At 46.0% G+C, this 14,358-nt stretch overlaps 1 protein-coding gene across 1 annotated transcript in view; it reads right to left on the reverse strand.

The window, feature by feature from the left end:
* LOC119440239 (glucose dehydrogenase [FAD, quinone]) overlaps positions 1 to 14,358 on the reverse strand; it is a 690,341-nt gene that overhangs the window by 652,952 nt on the left and 23,031 nt on the right. Inside the window, exon 3 of the mRNA XM_049662828.1 lies at positions 840 to 1,026. Within this exon, the coding sequence (XP_049518785.1) occupies positions 840 to 1,026 (187 nt within the window). The remainder of the gene's footprint in view (positions 1 to 839; positions 1,027 to 14,358) is intronic.

Below are 14,358 nucleotides of genomic sequence, written 5' to 3' on the forward strand. Positions count from 1 at the left end.
CGCTGATCGATGTATCAATATCGTAAACCACACCAACCGTTGTTTCGTAGACCTGCGGAACGAGGTAGTGGACATTAATGTTGCCCATGAGCTGTATGGCCATCAAAGCATTGATTGCGCTTCGGTTGTGAACATCAATAGCCAGGACATTCTTTCGATTATTAATCCTGATATCTTTAATCTCTCCTGGGACAAGAGCCTCCAGATTCACGGAAACCGCTTGTCGATTAAGGTGGCTGAGGTTGTCCACAGGCCTGTCAGGCACAAAGAAGTGTGTGCGCCGATGGCCTTCGCTGTGGCAGGACAGTTGACTTACTTGACGAAGACCGTTCGCTGATGTTTCTTCTCTTGGCCTTCCGGTGTGCCACTTTCTCGAAGCCTTCATCATCTGAGGCGTCATCGTTTGAGCAGGAGTACAACACAGTGTCCTCACTGCCGGCTTGACTTGGAGGGCAGTTTCTCTTCCTCGTACGATTCCTGCCGTGGTAGTCACGTCCCGTCGGCGTTCTGTTGACTCCACTTCCATTGGCGTAGCCATGGGAGCGGCGTCTCCCATTAAACCACGCGTAATAACCGAAAATACTGCAGCGCGAAGCAACATTGATCTGTACAAGCTGAATATGCTGAATATGTACAAGCTGAATCTGTACAAGCTGAAGTAATGCTGAAATATGCATCGCTGCCTATAGGCTGCCTGCATTCACCGTTACACTCATTTTCCGTGCTTTCTTGCTATTTGCTAACAAACAGCAATGCGAGCTAGGTTTCTGCATTTGTCGAAGGAACAAGGTGAATGCCCACGAATTGCCCGCACACTATGTCGGATAGTCGTCACTTACCATTGTCGATTCCCAGGTACGACGTTTCAATGCTGATAAAATCAGGCAACACTTCGTCATACGACCAGCCCTCCGCACCATACTCAGATACCCATTTATCAAAGTCTTTTCGATTTCCTCGAGCATAGATCACGTGGTTGATGGAACTTGAGCCACCGAGCACCTTGCCACGCGGCAATCTGTTAATCTGCAAAAAGAATAAGGGCAGACATCAAATATGCAGCAGAATACTGGTGTTCAGTTTCTTGGTTGAATTCATTAAGATCTTATATAACTGCATTCGTGTTTGGGAGTTATTGTAATACAGAATACGTGACTTCGATCAGTTGTCATCAGGGTGAAGTTATGCCACACCGGCTAAGGCACGTTGGCGAACTAGTTGGTTCGGACTCAAAACACCGTGCAGCACCACAATACGAGGAGTGAGAACAATTTTGACAGACAAACATCCACAACCAGCTATCTGATTGTTAATTTTCTTTAAAGATAGGCCACGCCGTTTCCAGAGTGTACCAAATTCGTATTTCTCATTGTCGTGCTGTTGCACCCTAGCCTGACTTTGTGGATGTAGCTGCAACATCATTCGCAATATTGGCTTACCAATCTATTCGTTTTGGTTTGACACGTATTTCGTACCTTCCAAATACAAACTTTAGGTGCTCAATTAATCTATGGCACCTCTGAGTTTCGGGGCAGATACATCAATAAAGAAAGTGTGAACTTAAATGTAAGAGCTTCAAGAATACAGAAAATCCTCAATACGTATGTGCGCACCAATGTACCTCACTTTAAGTGCGTAAGTATTTCTATGCGTGCCCAACGAGAAAACCCGTCCACCCGTCCCTTCGTCCATCCGTCGAGAAAGACAATTGTTTCCATCATAGGGCACAAGGTATAAGCAAACTTGTAGTGTAGCTTCCATAGAAGCGCACGTCAAGAAAATGGCGGCTAGTTACAACCATCGCCATATACGTATCGGGGCGACAACTAACAGCAAGCAAAAAAAAAGCTAAGGCGTTGCGCTGCTGAGCACGAGATCGCGGGATCGAATCCCGGCCGCGGCGGCCGCATTTCAATGGAGACAAAATGCAAAAACACCCGTGTGCTTGTGTTGTAGTGCACGTTAAAGAACCCCAGGTGGCCAAAATTAATCCGGAGCCCTCCACTATGGCGTGCCTCATAATTAGAACTGGTTTTGGCACGTAAAACCCCAGAAAGAAGAAGAAAATAAAAAATAAAAAGTGACGTCACAACCGGAAATGGCAGTGACGTGAAGACCTTATGCTGCGTGGCGCGAATGTTTAAATTTCTTCAGTGTCCGGCATTTCGACCGCGACGCCAGCAGCTATTTTTCTTTTGAGGCTGAGGCGAGCTTGTCAATCACCTCAGCTGAAGCGCCAACGTGTCTTTGAACTATAGGAGTGGGGTATGCCTTAATGTGATCATAATTAATCTTTTATTGAGGCAATTGCCCCAGTAGGTTCCTTAGGAAGGTCAGCGAATAGGATGGGAAAAAATGACAGTGCCACGGAGGTTTCAAAAGCAACTTTACTTTTATTCGTCTAGAATACTGCAACCAATATAATTGACCACACAAAACATGTTTCCGTGTATGAAAAGTACTATGGCCAGCACAGTCGTAATGTGTAGCAAGATATGCGAAAGGTTTTCGCTGAATCATTCGCAATTCTGGGTGACACCATGTATTTATATCCAAAAGTTAGACATGACAACATTGCCCCACATTATCATTCAGAAAACATTTGACCTACTAATTTTGCTTCCCGTCGGAGACTAAGAGCCTGCGTTAGGGAGAGTGAAAGCACATGCGCGACGTTTCTCCCGGATCCTTCCGTATTTATCGTCACGACGAGAAAGCGCGTCGGATGCCGCAGCGTGAACTTGTACGATAACAAAAAACTTGCACTCACACCTTTCACCACTGAATGCCGTACGCTAGGCCACGCAAAACTTGAAGTGAAGCACATGCCACACGTTGAACAAACACGCAAGCAAAAAAAAAGACTCGGATGAAACCGCCGCGTTCAAGTGAGCAACCCCATTCCGCACATTCTGAGCTGGTTCAAGTTCAAGTTCAAGTTCATTTATTTTACCACATACATGGAGTTTCACATAAGTGGTTGGGACGAGGAAAAAAAAAGCTGCATTAAAAACAGCTTGACTAGCCCCACGTCCCCGGTTCACTATGGCAGCATGGCAGTAAAATAAAAGTACATTTCAACATCGGTGTCAAATGAGAAACACATGATATCCACAGAAAACATATTTACAAAAAGTAAAATTTAGCAATGAACATATTTAACACAGCATGCTTAAAACAGAAGTGTTAGAGAGTGTGCGAACATTTTCATAAGAAATCTTGAATTTATTTAATGTCTTCGGCAAGCAATAACCTAAAGTTTGAAAGCCATAGTTTGTGCGCGGCCGTGGCACATACCATTGTTCCGAGTGTCTGTTTTGGCGCAAAGAAGGATTTAGTTGCAAGTTAGCTACACTGTGTATATAATCGCGATTTTTCACAATATCAGATCTAAAGGAAAGTAATAAAGTGTATTCATATAGCACGCTCAATTTAAATACATTATATTTAACGAATAGTTCTGAAGTGTGTGCATTATATGGAAGGTTTGCAACAGAACGTATGGCCTTTTTTTGTAGGATAGCAAGATTATTTATGAATTGCTGTGTTCCGTTACCCCAAATTAAGTTACAATAACGTAGATGAGATGAGAAGAGTGCCTTAAATATCGAAAGCTTTTGAGGAACTGGCAATATACGCTGACATTTTCTCAGTACGCCCAAGACCTTACAAAGTTTGTTTTGTAAAAGTTCCGTATGGTGATCCCATTTCATATATTCGTGAAACATTACACCTAAAGATTTTGCTGTAGAAGAAAATTCAATTTTATTATTATTCAACATGAGATTATAAGAACGAGTGAGCTCATAAAGCGGGGATTTAGAGCGAAAAAGAACAGCTATAGTTTTTGAGCAGTTAATTTGTAAAGAATTGTTAAGTGTCCAGCCACATATTTTATCTAGTGTCAAGTTAGCTAGATTCACGAGATCATGTATATCTGTTCCTGAAAAGAAAAGACTTGTATCATCAGCATACATTATGTATTGGGCTGAAGGGTCAACATTTACAATATCATTAATAAATATAACAAACAAAAGCGGCCCCAATATGCTGCCTTGGGGAACTCCGTATTTAACAGGTTGCATAGAAGACAGAATTCTGCTTATCGATACACATTGATGTCTGTTAGCTAAGTAGTTCTGAATTAGATTAAGGGCAACACCACGAACTCCATAACACTGCAGCTTACCTAATAATGTTTCATGAATAATTCTATCAAAGGCCTTGGACATATCTAAAAATATGCCGAGTGTGAATTTTTTAGCTTCAATATTTTTAAGAATCAACTCTTTTTGAAACAGTAGAGCACTTTCTGTTGAAAAACCTGATCTAAATCCATATTGCGATTTTGTTATGACGGAATGTTTGTCAAGAAAGTTTGACAGTCTAAGATGAATAATTTTTTCAAGTCCCTTGGAGAATAGGGGAAGGATTGAAATTGGTCTATAATTACCGAGAATGTTTTTATCTCCACTTTTGTATATGACCGTCACCTTAGCATTTTTCATATTCTGTGGGAAAATGCCAGTTCGTAAGGAAAGATTGTAAATATGTGTCAGACATGGGCTAAGAAGATCAATAATATATTTAATCGGCTCCATTTTCAGACCATTAATATCCTCGCTCTTACTCATCTTAAAGTTTCTAAATACTCTTAATACTTCATTTTCATCAGTTGGGCAAAGAAATATTGATTCCTTTAGCGGCACGGGTAAGTAATCAAAGGCGCTATCTTGATGTGAGCTCTCACTTACAGATGTAAAGTATTAATTGAAGTTGTCGGCTAACTTCTTGCCTTTGATAACTTCATTGTCAACTACAAGTTCTTCTAAGCTATTTATTACTCTACCTGGAGATATGATGGAGTGTAATTTATTCCACATTTGTTTGACATCTGTGACGCCCTCAAACATGGTATAATAATAATTTCGTTTTGCTTGCCGTTGTAACTTAATGATCAAATTTCTACATTTTTTAAACATCCTCAAAGCATCTGGATTTCGGTTAACTAAGAATGCACGATATAGCCTATCCTTCTCCTTCATCATTTTTAGAATCTCTGTAGCCATCCAAGGTTTGCGGGCACGCTTTGGTTTTTTAAAAACCTGAAGTGGGAAATGTTTATTATAAACTGAACAGATCGTTCGGATAAAATAGTCGTAAGCTAAGTCAGCACAGGTGATAGAAAATAAGTCATCCCATTGCGTTTGCTCAATTTCATCGCGAAAGCGCGAAAGAGAGGTTAAATTTACAGCCCTATAATATATAGCAGAAGCAGTCTGTCTGGTTGTGCAGCGGGATTGGTGTACCATAAAATAAATAGGTAGGTGATCACTGATAGCGGTACAAATAGTGCCAGAAAGTACGGAATCGGAAGGAAAGTTTGTTATGAACAGGTCTATTAATGTTGCACTCGAATCAGTAATACGAGTAGGAGTGACAATAACATTCGATAAAAAGTGGGAATCAAGAAGTGCCGAAAGATCCTTTTGCTTATTTGTGCTACCTAACATATCAATATTCAGGTCACCTCCCAAAACGAGTCTATATCCATTGTCATTAACAAAGGAAAATATGTTATCTAACAACTGTATAAAATTGTTTATGCTGCCATCGGGTGGTCTGTATACTGCAACAAACACACAGTTTCCTACTTTAAGACATACAATTTCAATATCATCAGTGCATTGATACCATTCGTTAAGGAATTCGTACCTCATCTCATGTTTAACATACATACATACGCCACCTCCTGTCCTTGTTTTCCTATTTAAATAAACTGAATTATAACCTGCGATATTATTAACGTCTGAGTCATCACGGTACCATGTTTCTGTAAGCATAATTATGGAGAAATCAAATTTAAACTCATCAAGAAGAACTAAGAGGTCGTCCTCTTTGCAACGAGCAGACTGCATATTAATGTGAAGCACAGCAAGGGGTGATATGCGCTGGTCTACAATGCGTGAATTTAGTTCCGATGGACTGGAACCTATCGTGTTAGAGTCCATTAGTCGACAGTGGTGATAAACATATGTATACAGAAATTTATTATAGCAAGTATAACAAAACAGCAGCCCTTGAATAGCGTAAACGTATTCACTAAGAAATGTTTCTGAATCATTAGGAAGCCATGCGTTCGTTGTAAAACGTTAGAATAACTAGCATAGACAACAGAAAAGTGATATATGGCACTAATCCAGCACACAGAAATATTGAAAGCATTAAACAAAAGTTCGGTTGCATAATATTGATGAAGAGTAGGGGCATTGGTTACACGAAGTGCTGTGTAATATGAAGAAATGGGTTTGGACCCATATAACACTCTACAGAAGGACAGGGTTATGTTTTCCTGTCTAACAAAGCGATAAAAAAATAAAGGAAAATTACATGCAGGATCACAACTAAGAAAACCATTTTTCCACCGTGACGACCTGTTAAACAACTTGCGCCAAGTCCTCTTCGCACGTTATGCGCAGAACTGGTGTCTTCCAGTTTCCGCAAGAGAACTTTGCCTTGAGACAGCCAGATAAACTTCCATTATTTCTCTTTCCTTGCTTGTCTCGCCTTTGCTAGCAAAATTTTGTTTTCGCGACACAGATGCTCGTTTACATAGATCGAAGCATCTGTGTCATACCCTAAATTCCTTGCATTTAGTTTTCGTTTCCTTGCTGCCGAAAGCAGACTGTGGTTAGCACAGTCTTGCCTAGTCTTGCGCCAGAATCACTGGTTGGTAGGTGTCACCAAGACCGAACTCATAAATTGTGAAATAGAAACAAAATTACCATTTGTCGTTATAGTACGGCCAAAATATTTGAAACGGAATATTTTCTCGCATGACAGTATCCGAATTAAAAATTTCGAACATTTTTTTTTCACACAGGCTTCCTAGTTTGAGTGTTTGTCCCCCCGTCACATAGTGGCGCTTCAATCGTGCCCCACTAACTGATATCTCAGGTGATAGGTTTTGGCACGCTTTTAGTTACAAGCTTCACGACCTATTTAAATGGACCTTGTAGGGTCCACACCAGCGAGCGAATAGACCTTCGTTCTGCCTCTCGCTTCAACGCGAACTGAGCGGCGCGAATACAGCGCACATATAGCAATGAGCACTCCGCGCACTCTGTGCGCATCGCAGATTCCTTTCCAGATAGGGTCAGCTCGGCCATGCCATATGCAGCCGCCACAGGAGTGTGGTTTATCACGGTTGATAATGGTTCACATCGAGAGGAAGCAGGGTCATCGACCACGTCTACGCACAAGGTCTACCGAACGTAATACCGTTCAATTACGTCACGTGCTACAGCAGGCATCGGCAAGTGCTCATCTTCCACGAAGCAGCGGCATCGTGCAAGCGCATGAACATATATCATGAGTGAACATTGCTACTACTCGCCTTTTCATTGTCGTCTCATTCTCTCAGTTAACATTTCGGTGTTGCATCCGCGCTTCTCCGTTTCACCATACTTTCGCGGTGTCCTTCGCAATCATACTAAACACAGCAGGATACGACGACGAAGCAGCAGGTGCTTAGTAGCAAAGGCTTACTCATTATTTGGAGAACTCCCTTAGGAGATTCGGCGTGTACTTTTTTATGTGAAACAATAATATGGTGAATAACTTGGTAAATGCTTACCTCAATTCCTGACGGATGGTTACGACAGTTGCATACACTCGTAGACTCAGTAAAAAAAAGTAAATGGCGATTCAACTTACAACTAAAGTCAATGAAAGACAGTTTTGTTGAGCGAATTTGGACTGAGAATGGAGCGGAGTCCTTGCGCACAGCACTGTATCACTTTACTCCTCCCTTGACGGGAGTACGAGCAGCGTTGGACTACTCAAATGTTTTCGTTGACAGCACTACCTGAGGGATCGGCCCGCATCCCCATTGGAAAAACCAACGACTTCCAGTGCCTTCCACTCTCAAACTAGTGCGTTTTTTGACACTGGATGACACTGGGGACGCTGGCGCACGCTGGGAGTCACTGGGACACTGGTGAGATCGCTGGATAAGGGCTGGGTCACACTGGACGAGAGGCTAGTTTCACTGCTATGACGATAGGGCGCACTGGCGTGCGCTGTACACGCGCTGGTTGCCGCTGGAGTTCGCTGGCTCGTACTGGAAACTGAACTAGTTTCGTTTCTGCAGCACTACCGGAGTATAGCCTCTGTTGACTAATAAATGCTTGATGCCATTTTATGGGCAGGTCCTTTCTGTAAAACAGACTCCTGTCCGCTATAATTTTCGGTCGTAAATTTATGTTTTTTGTCGGCGGTGTTGCAGCTTGGAATAAAGGTGCGTGAGCTGCCCATGTATACGCGACACTGAAGCTGACTTTCGTTTTGTGCAATTCCCTTTTTACGGTGCGGATGGCTGTATTCGTGAACGAAATTACGCAAACGCAGATAACGCCTCGTTGTCTAGTAGGTTGTACGCAACCGATGACTGCGAGTTGTCGCAGTGTTATGAGGTCGACACGAATCCCAGCAGCCGTTCAGACGCGTTCGAACGGACCTCAGGAATCCTGCCGCTGATAGATATTATCGCACTGACAACAGAGCTGACGCGATTCGTGCGCTTCCAATTTCCCTAGTGTAGTAAACATAATAGTTAAAAGGTTCTGAAGCTTAAATACAAACATTTTCGCATTCATCAAGTACCCACGCTGCGATCGTTCGCTTCCACCGAAGGTTAGACCTACCGTACCCGCTGAGTCCGTCTACACTCTATCGGCCCGTCTCGGCTCAGGAATCGGTAAGTCTAACGACGATAAATCACTATGTAGTTCAGCTTTTCTATCGGTGCTTTTAACCACACCATTCTTTCGGGTCTACACTGTCAGCGCAACAAGCGATGAGCGCTGATATGACGCGTTATCAACATACCTATATGTGCTGTCCCCGAAGGCTGCTAGCAGCATAAACCGACCGCCTCTCTGACGGAGATATGTGACTACACATAGGTGTCGATTGAAATGCACTGTCCAGCAATGGAAATGTTGCATTTCTCTTGCGCGAAGAACAAGAAACGGCTGTCAAATTCGGCAGTGAAAGCCCGTACAGCGTCCCGGGTCGGCGGTTATATTAGGGCTTTTTTCGGAGTTAATATAGCAATCGAAAAAACAAATCAGTTTTGCAGCACTTCCAGGCATACTATGCAATACGGACAACAACTTTGTCGTTCTGATATAGGCGTAGGTTTTAGTTGAGGGGTGATAGCGCATCTACCATGTCTGTGCGAGACGTTTGTACAAAACTGCAACTGTGTCTGCGTGTTGACATGGCAAATTATGAATCGGTAGGGATGAATCGGCGTGGCGTAGTGCTAAGATACGGGGGTTGGCATTGGTAGGTTGGAGGATCGAATCCTGGTGTTTCTTTTAACTTTATTTTTCTGTTTTTATTGCATTACAATTGTCTCTGTTCCTTGCTGTATTTGAAAAAAATATATAAGGCAACCATGGACAACGTATTTCACGTTCTAGAGCTGCATTGCGCACCAGTACCTGGGGAGCCTACATGCAAGCGCGTGATTGTAGGCGCCCTACCAGTACCGCGCGCCCAGCGCCTCCCAGTATGCTGTGCCTCGCCAGAGTCCCAGCATCCAGCGCGCGACACTGAGCCCATAATCAGGCATGGCACTGGGCACTGGATACTGGGTTTTGCAATAGGGATGTTGAAATATGATGACGTGTTAATTTTTCAAAGTAAGTTCAAGGGTTCCCATGCCAAAGCTAACATCTGACTAGGAGGCGCGCCGTAGTAGGGGTAAAGCATTCGTAATTTATTGGTTACACTATCGGGCGTGCGTGCAAGAGGTGGTCTTGCCGAATCCGATCGTCGGACAATAATATATATATATATATATATATATATATAATGTACCACAGGAGACACAGAGAGTGCACCGGTTCCTGGGTCAGCTGTTCTATTCTCTTTCTCGTCGTCTTCCCTTCCAGCGCCCGCGGCCAAGCACTCGAGCACGCTGCAAGTTACCGGCGCGCTTGGAACCACACAACTTGTCCAGGTATTTATGTCGTCATTTGTCAGCCGTCCAGCACCCAACAAGCTTCTCTGGCGGGCGGCATGGCCTGTTGCGCGCTGGTCGCAGGTCTCGCCGAAGACCATCCCGCCGCTCAGCGCTCTCCGTCTCATCCGAAGCCGAGGAGATTCCCTCAAAGGGTGCTTCGTTGATCCCTGTGAGTAGTGCGACTGTTACAAGTCTTCCCCGCTTCTCCTCAGGTTCTCGAGGACTACCACATGAAGCGTTTGAGAGGCTGTCCACGGATAGGGATGCTCTGAATGACTGGAGGGCACAGTCAGAGTCATTTTGAAGCGGCGCTTCGTTGCGGTGGCTACTATGCCTTGGGCGCCGCACTGACTCGGAAGGGAGCACCTTGACACCTGTGTGCATGCTACGCTTAATAGCGACAGCGCCGACAGGTGCAGCAAGAGGGTTCTCGGAAATAAGTGACAGTGGTAATGGATGGCTCTGGTCAATGACCGTTGACGCTTACTTGAACGCCAAACCATAATCTCTGGTAGCAGGAATATGCACTGAAGGATTGCCACCGCCACTGCTGCTGGAACCCCGAGGTGTTGCTGCTTGTTGCTGCTGAACACTAGAAGATGCCGAAGTGCTGCTACTGCTCTCCTGTTGCGGTGGTGGCTTCGGGCAAAAGGCGTCCTGCAGTGGTGTCTTCTGATGCCTTTCTTGTGACCTGGTGTAACTGATACTCCCGAAGGGGAGAAGGGGTAGAGGGGGTCTGCACGCGGCTGCTGCTGCAGCCCATAGAGGATGATTAGAGGACTCTGGGCCATTTGGTCCAAACCCTAGTCGGGATATTGCTGCTTGAGGCGCAAGTCTAACGCCGTCTTGTAGATGTGCCGCTGGTGGGCCATCACGTTGGTGGACGGCACTTCTTTGCGGCACGGTGGCCTGTGCCGGAGTGGGGCTTTTGTTGCACTGCTCCTTGGCCCTCAGAAGCCGCAGAGCCACGGCAGCTGGGTCCATGTCCCGAGGGTCACAGTACTGCGCATTTCCCTCGTCGTCGCCGCATGCCTCTGCTTCCGATGCCGCTGCGGATGCAGCTTAATCGGCTGTCTTGGAGGCCTTGCTGCCGGGTTCGCTTTGAATTGTGAAGGACGCCGACGTGGAGCTGCTCGAACCGGAGGCCTGTGACTGATGCGGTGGCGGCTGAGGGATCGATTCGCTGCCGCTGTTGCTGAACCGTTGGCTCTCGGTCGCGATCTTCGATAACCACGAGCCGCAGATGATGCTCGGGGATGTAGGGGACGCACAGGCACGAGGAAGCTGGCCGAAAGCAGATATCAGAGCTGTACTCCATTCAAGCCAGGACCCTTTCTTGATGCCTTCGTAGATGTCCCAAGCCTTGGCGGAACCGCAAGGTCGTTTTGCTGCAACCAAGCATGACACTCACCCAAGGCATTGATAACGTTAACCCAAAGGATGGGGTCATCTTTAAAGCCGCGAAATGGCGGTATTTTTACGAAATCCGGCTGCTGGAAGTCGTAGCGTACCATATCCGCCAGGCTTCCTGTCCAGCGGGCCGAGCAACCAGCGCCGGTGCCCATGGACGGTGCGGTCGTTGTGGGAGTCACGGTAGCCGGTTGTACCACCAGGAAGCTTCAACGGCATACCATGGTGACTGAGGAGTCGAAGTAGTTCCTAGGATGATATTCTCACCAAGGGATGCGTGTACGGCGTTCCCAGGCAGGACAGGTCCAAGACGTGGGGGCCGAAGCGCTGTCGCAGTTTGAGGTGCAACGTCGCAACCGCCGACGGATGGGGAGGTGTTCGTCATAAGCTCGAGCTGGCCTCTCAGCTTGGCGATGGTTTGGACGAGCTCACTGGTAGAGTCCTGCCGTAGAGCCACCGAGGAGGCTTGGACGCCGTCCCCGATGGTGCGGTGGGTTCTTGCGACGGTGGTAGCATGGCCGGCTCCATAACCGAGGAAGCGTGGATGGTGTTCCTGGGCAGGAGGGACCCGCCACGCCGAAGAATCGCGAGGAGACACTTAGGCTCGAACGCCATAAGGCAGGTTCGTTGTAGACTGCGCCTGTGTAACGTAATAAAGGAGACACACAGACAGCACCCGTTCCTGGGCCAGCTGTTCTATTCTCTTTCTCGTCGTCTGCCCTTTCAGCGCCCGCCTTGCGAGCACCCGCGGCCAAGCTCACTATATATACTATACACTATATATAAATGACAGAGGAAGAGAAACCGACGGGCTAGATCTTTATTAAGGCAATCGCTACAATGAGGGCGCCCGCCACAATAGTGTATGCGCTATGGCCCCCTCATCATACAGTTCATAAATGGAGGGGGCCACTTCTTATTCCATCGCATTTTAAGTGCGCCGAGATTTGCTAGCCCACGGATAAGGGGGAGGGAGGGGGAACTCAATGGGATGCACAGTCACAGCTTAACAATGCGTCTTTATTCATTGGGCTGCGGCCGCTCAAGAGGCATCTGCCGAAGCCCGCACCCCCCTTCCCCTGGGCTACATAACGGGTAGTTTTGATTCCCTTGGCAGGAGCCCTCCGTTTCAGACCTTGTGGTAAACCGCAAGACAAAAGAACAAGTTAGCCATAAGTCAAACGAGTGATATAATTTAAAAAACAACTAAAAAAAACTCCCACAACGCGATTCGAACCCAAGACCCTAAAATAAGGAGCCGCACGCGCTTGCGCGGCGCAGTGAAACCAGACACAGATGATACGCTAATACAAAGGTACTGGATTGTCTGCTGTCACCCGTACATATAGTGCTATGGCTATAGCGAACTGGCCCCCTCACTATTGTCGGCTGCATTTGTTGATGATGACCATATAGAGGCAGCAGTAAAGGAAAGAATCGATAAAATTAGCCATGTTTTAAATTAACATGTAGAAAATAATGAAGAAATGAGACATAAAAGGCTGCAGAAAAGGTAACTTGCCGCCTGCGGGAGCTGAACCTACAACATCTGCATTATGCGTGCGTTGCACTACCAATTGTGCCCCATCGATGGCTATGAATCCATCCACTAACTTGGCTATTTGTGTGTACTAGATATTGCGCCGGGAGTGTTATGCAGCGCCACTTAGAGCCATGGTGGGAGGATGTGGAAGAGCCTTAATTTGCCCGAGTGTCACGTAACACGTGAACATAGGAGCGCATGGCACCTGGCTAAAAAACTCTCGTATGCTACCTAATGACATCAAGGCTGCCTGATTTGAGACCCCATGCTAGATCTAGAAAGATTGATACACAAGTCAGTAGCCGGCTTGATAGCCGTTACCGTATAGCATAATCGGCAGTGCAACGACCGCGTAATGCGTACGCTTGGCTTCGGCTCCAACCAACGGCAAGTTGTCGTTTCGTCTGCTTTCGTTACGCTTTTCTTTATTATTTTCCAACATTCAATTTGACCCACAGCTACTCTCCTCGACGTTTTCTTTTTGTCATTGAATGTTGGCTGAATATATATATATATATATATATATATATATATATTGACACGTATACATGTTTATCTTTCACTGGTGGCCGCTTTCCACCGGCTAACAAATGTTAAACGTTATCGCTCGGCGCAGGTCGCGCCTGCATCGGAAGCTTCTCGAACGTTATCGATGCTTCTACCGTCGTCTGTGGTCACCGACGCTCATGTAATCTGATTGTATAAGCGACGCGAATTGTCCAGAACTTTATGGAAAACACGCGGGCACCAGGGATTAATCTGTAACCTTCGATGACTCACGTATAAAAGCCGACGCGTTTCGCCGCAGATGAGATTTTCGACGATCGCCGACTGCGTTCGCTGCTATCGTTGTGCTTTGAGTGTAGCTTGCTTTTGTGGGCACAGGTTCGCCCAATAAACAACCAGTTTCGTCATACATAATTTTACGACTGTTTTCTTCACTGTCACTAATACGTGACATCTGGTAGAGGTGCTAGTGCGTTCATGCAGCGAACGTCCCCGCAAAGCCGCGATCCGAAACCGGAGGACAACACCAACGTCGCCAAGGGCCAGCAAACTAGCCGCAGGCAGCAAATACTTCTGCTGGAGTACGGACTTCTTCCCGAAAAGACCACAACAATCAAGGCCAAGTCAACGACCACAATGGCAGCACCAGCGTCGCCCATACTGCTGCCACAACCTCGGGAGCCACCGACCTTTCGTAGATCATCGGCTGAAGACCCTGAAACCTGGCTGGAGACATGTGAGAGGACCGCGACGTTCAACAATTGGAGCGACGACGACAAGCTGCGCCATGTTTATTTTTCATTGGATGACGCTGCTCGGACCTGCTTTGAGAACACAGGTGAGAACCTGGTGACGTGGGACCTAT

Source organism: Dermacentor silvarum, chromosome 2, assembly GCF_013339745.2.
Source record: "Dermacentor silvarum isolate Dsil-2018 chromosome 2, BIME_Dsil_1.4, whole genome shotgun sequence".
Lineage (NCBI taxonomy): Eukaryota > Metazoa > Arthropoda > Arachnida > Ixodida > Ixodidae > Dermacentor > Dermacentor silvarum.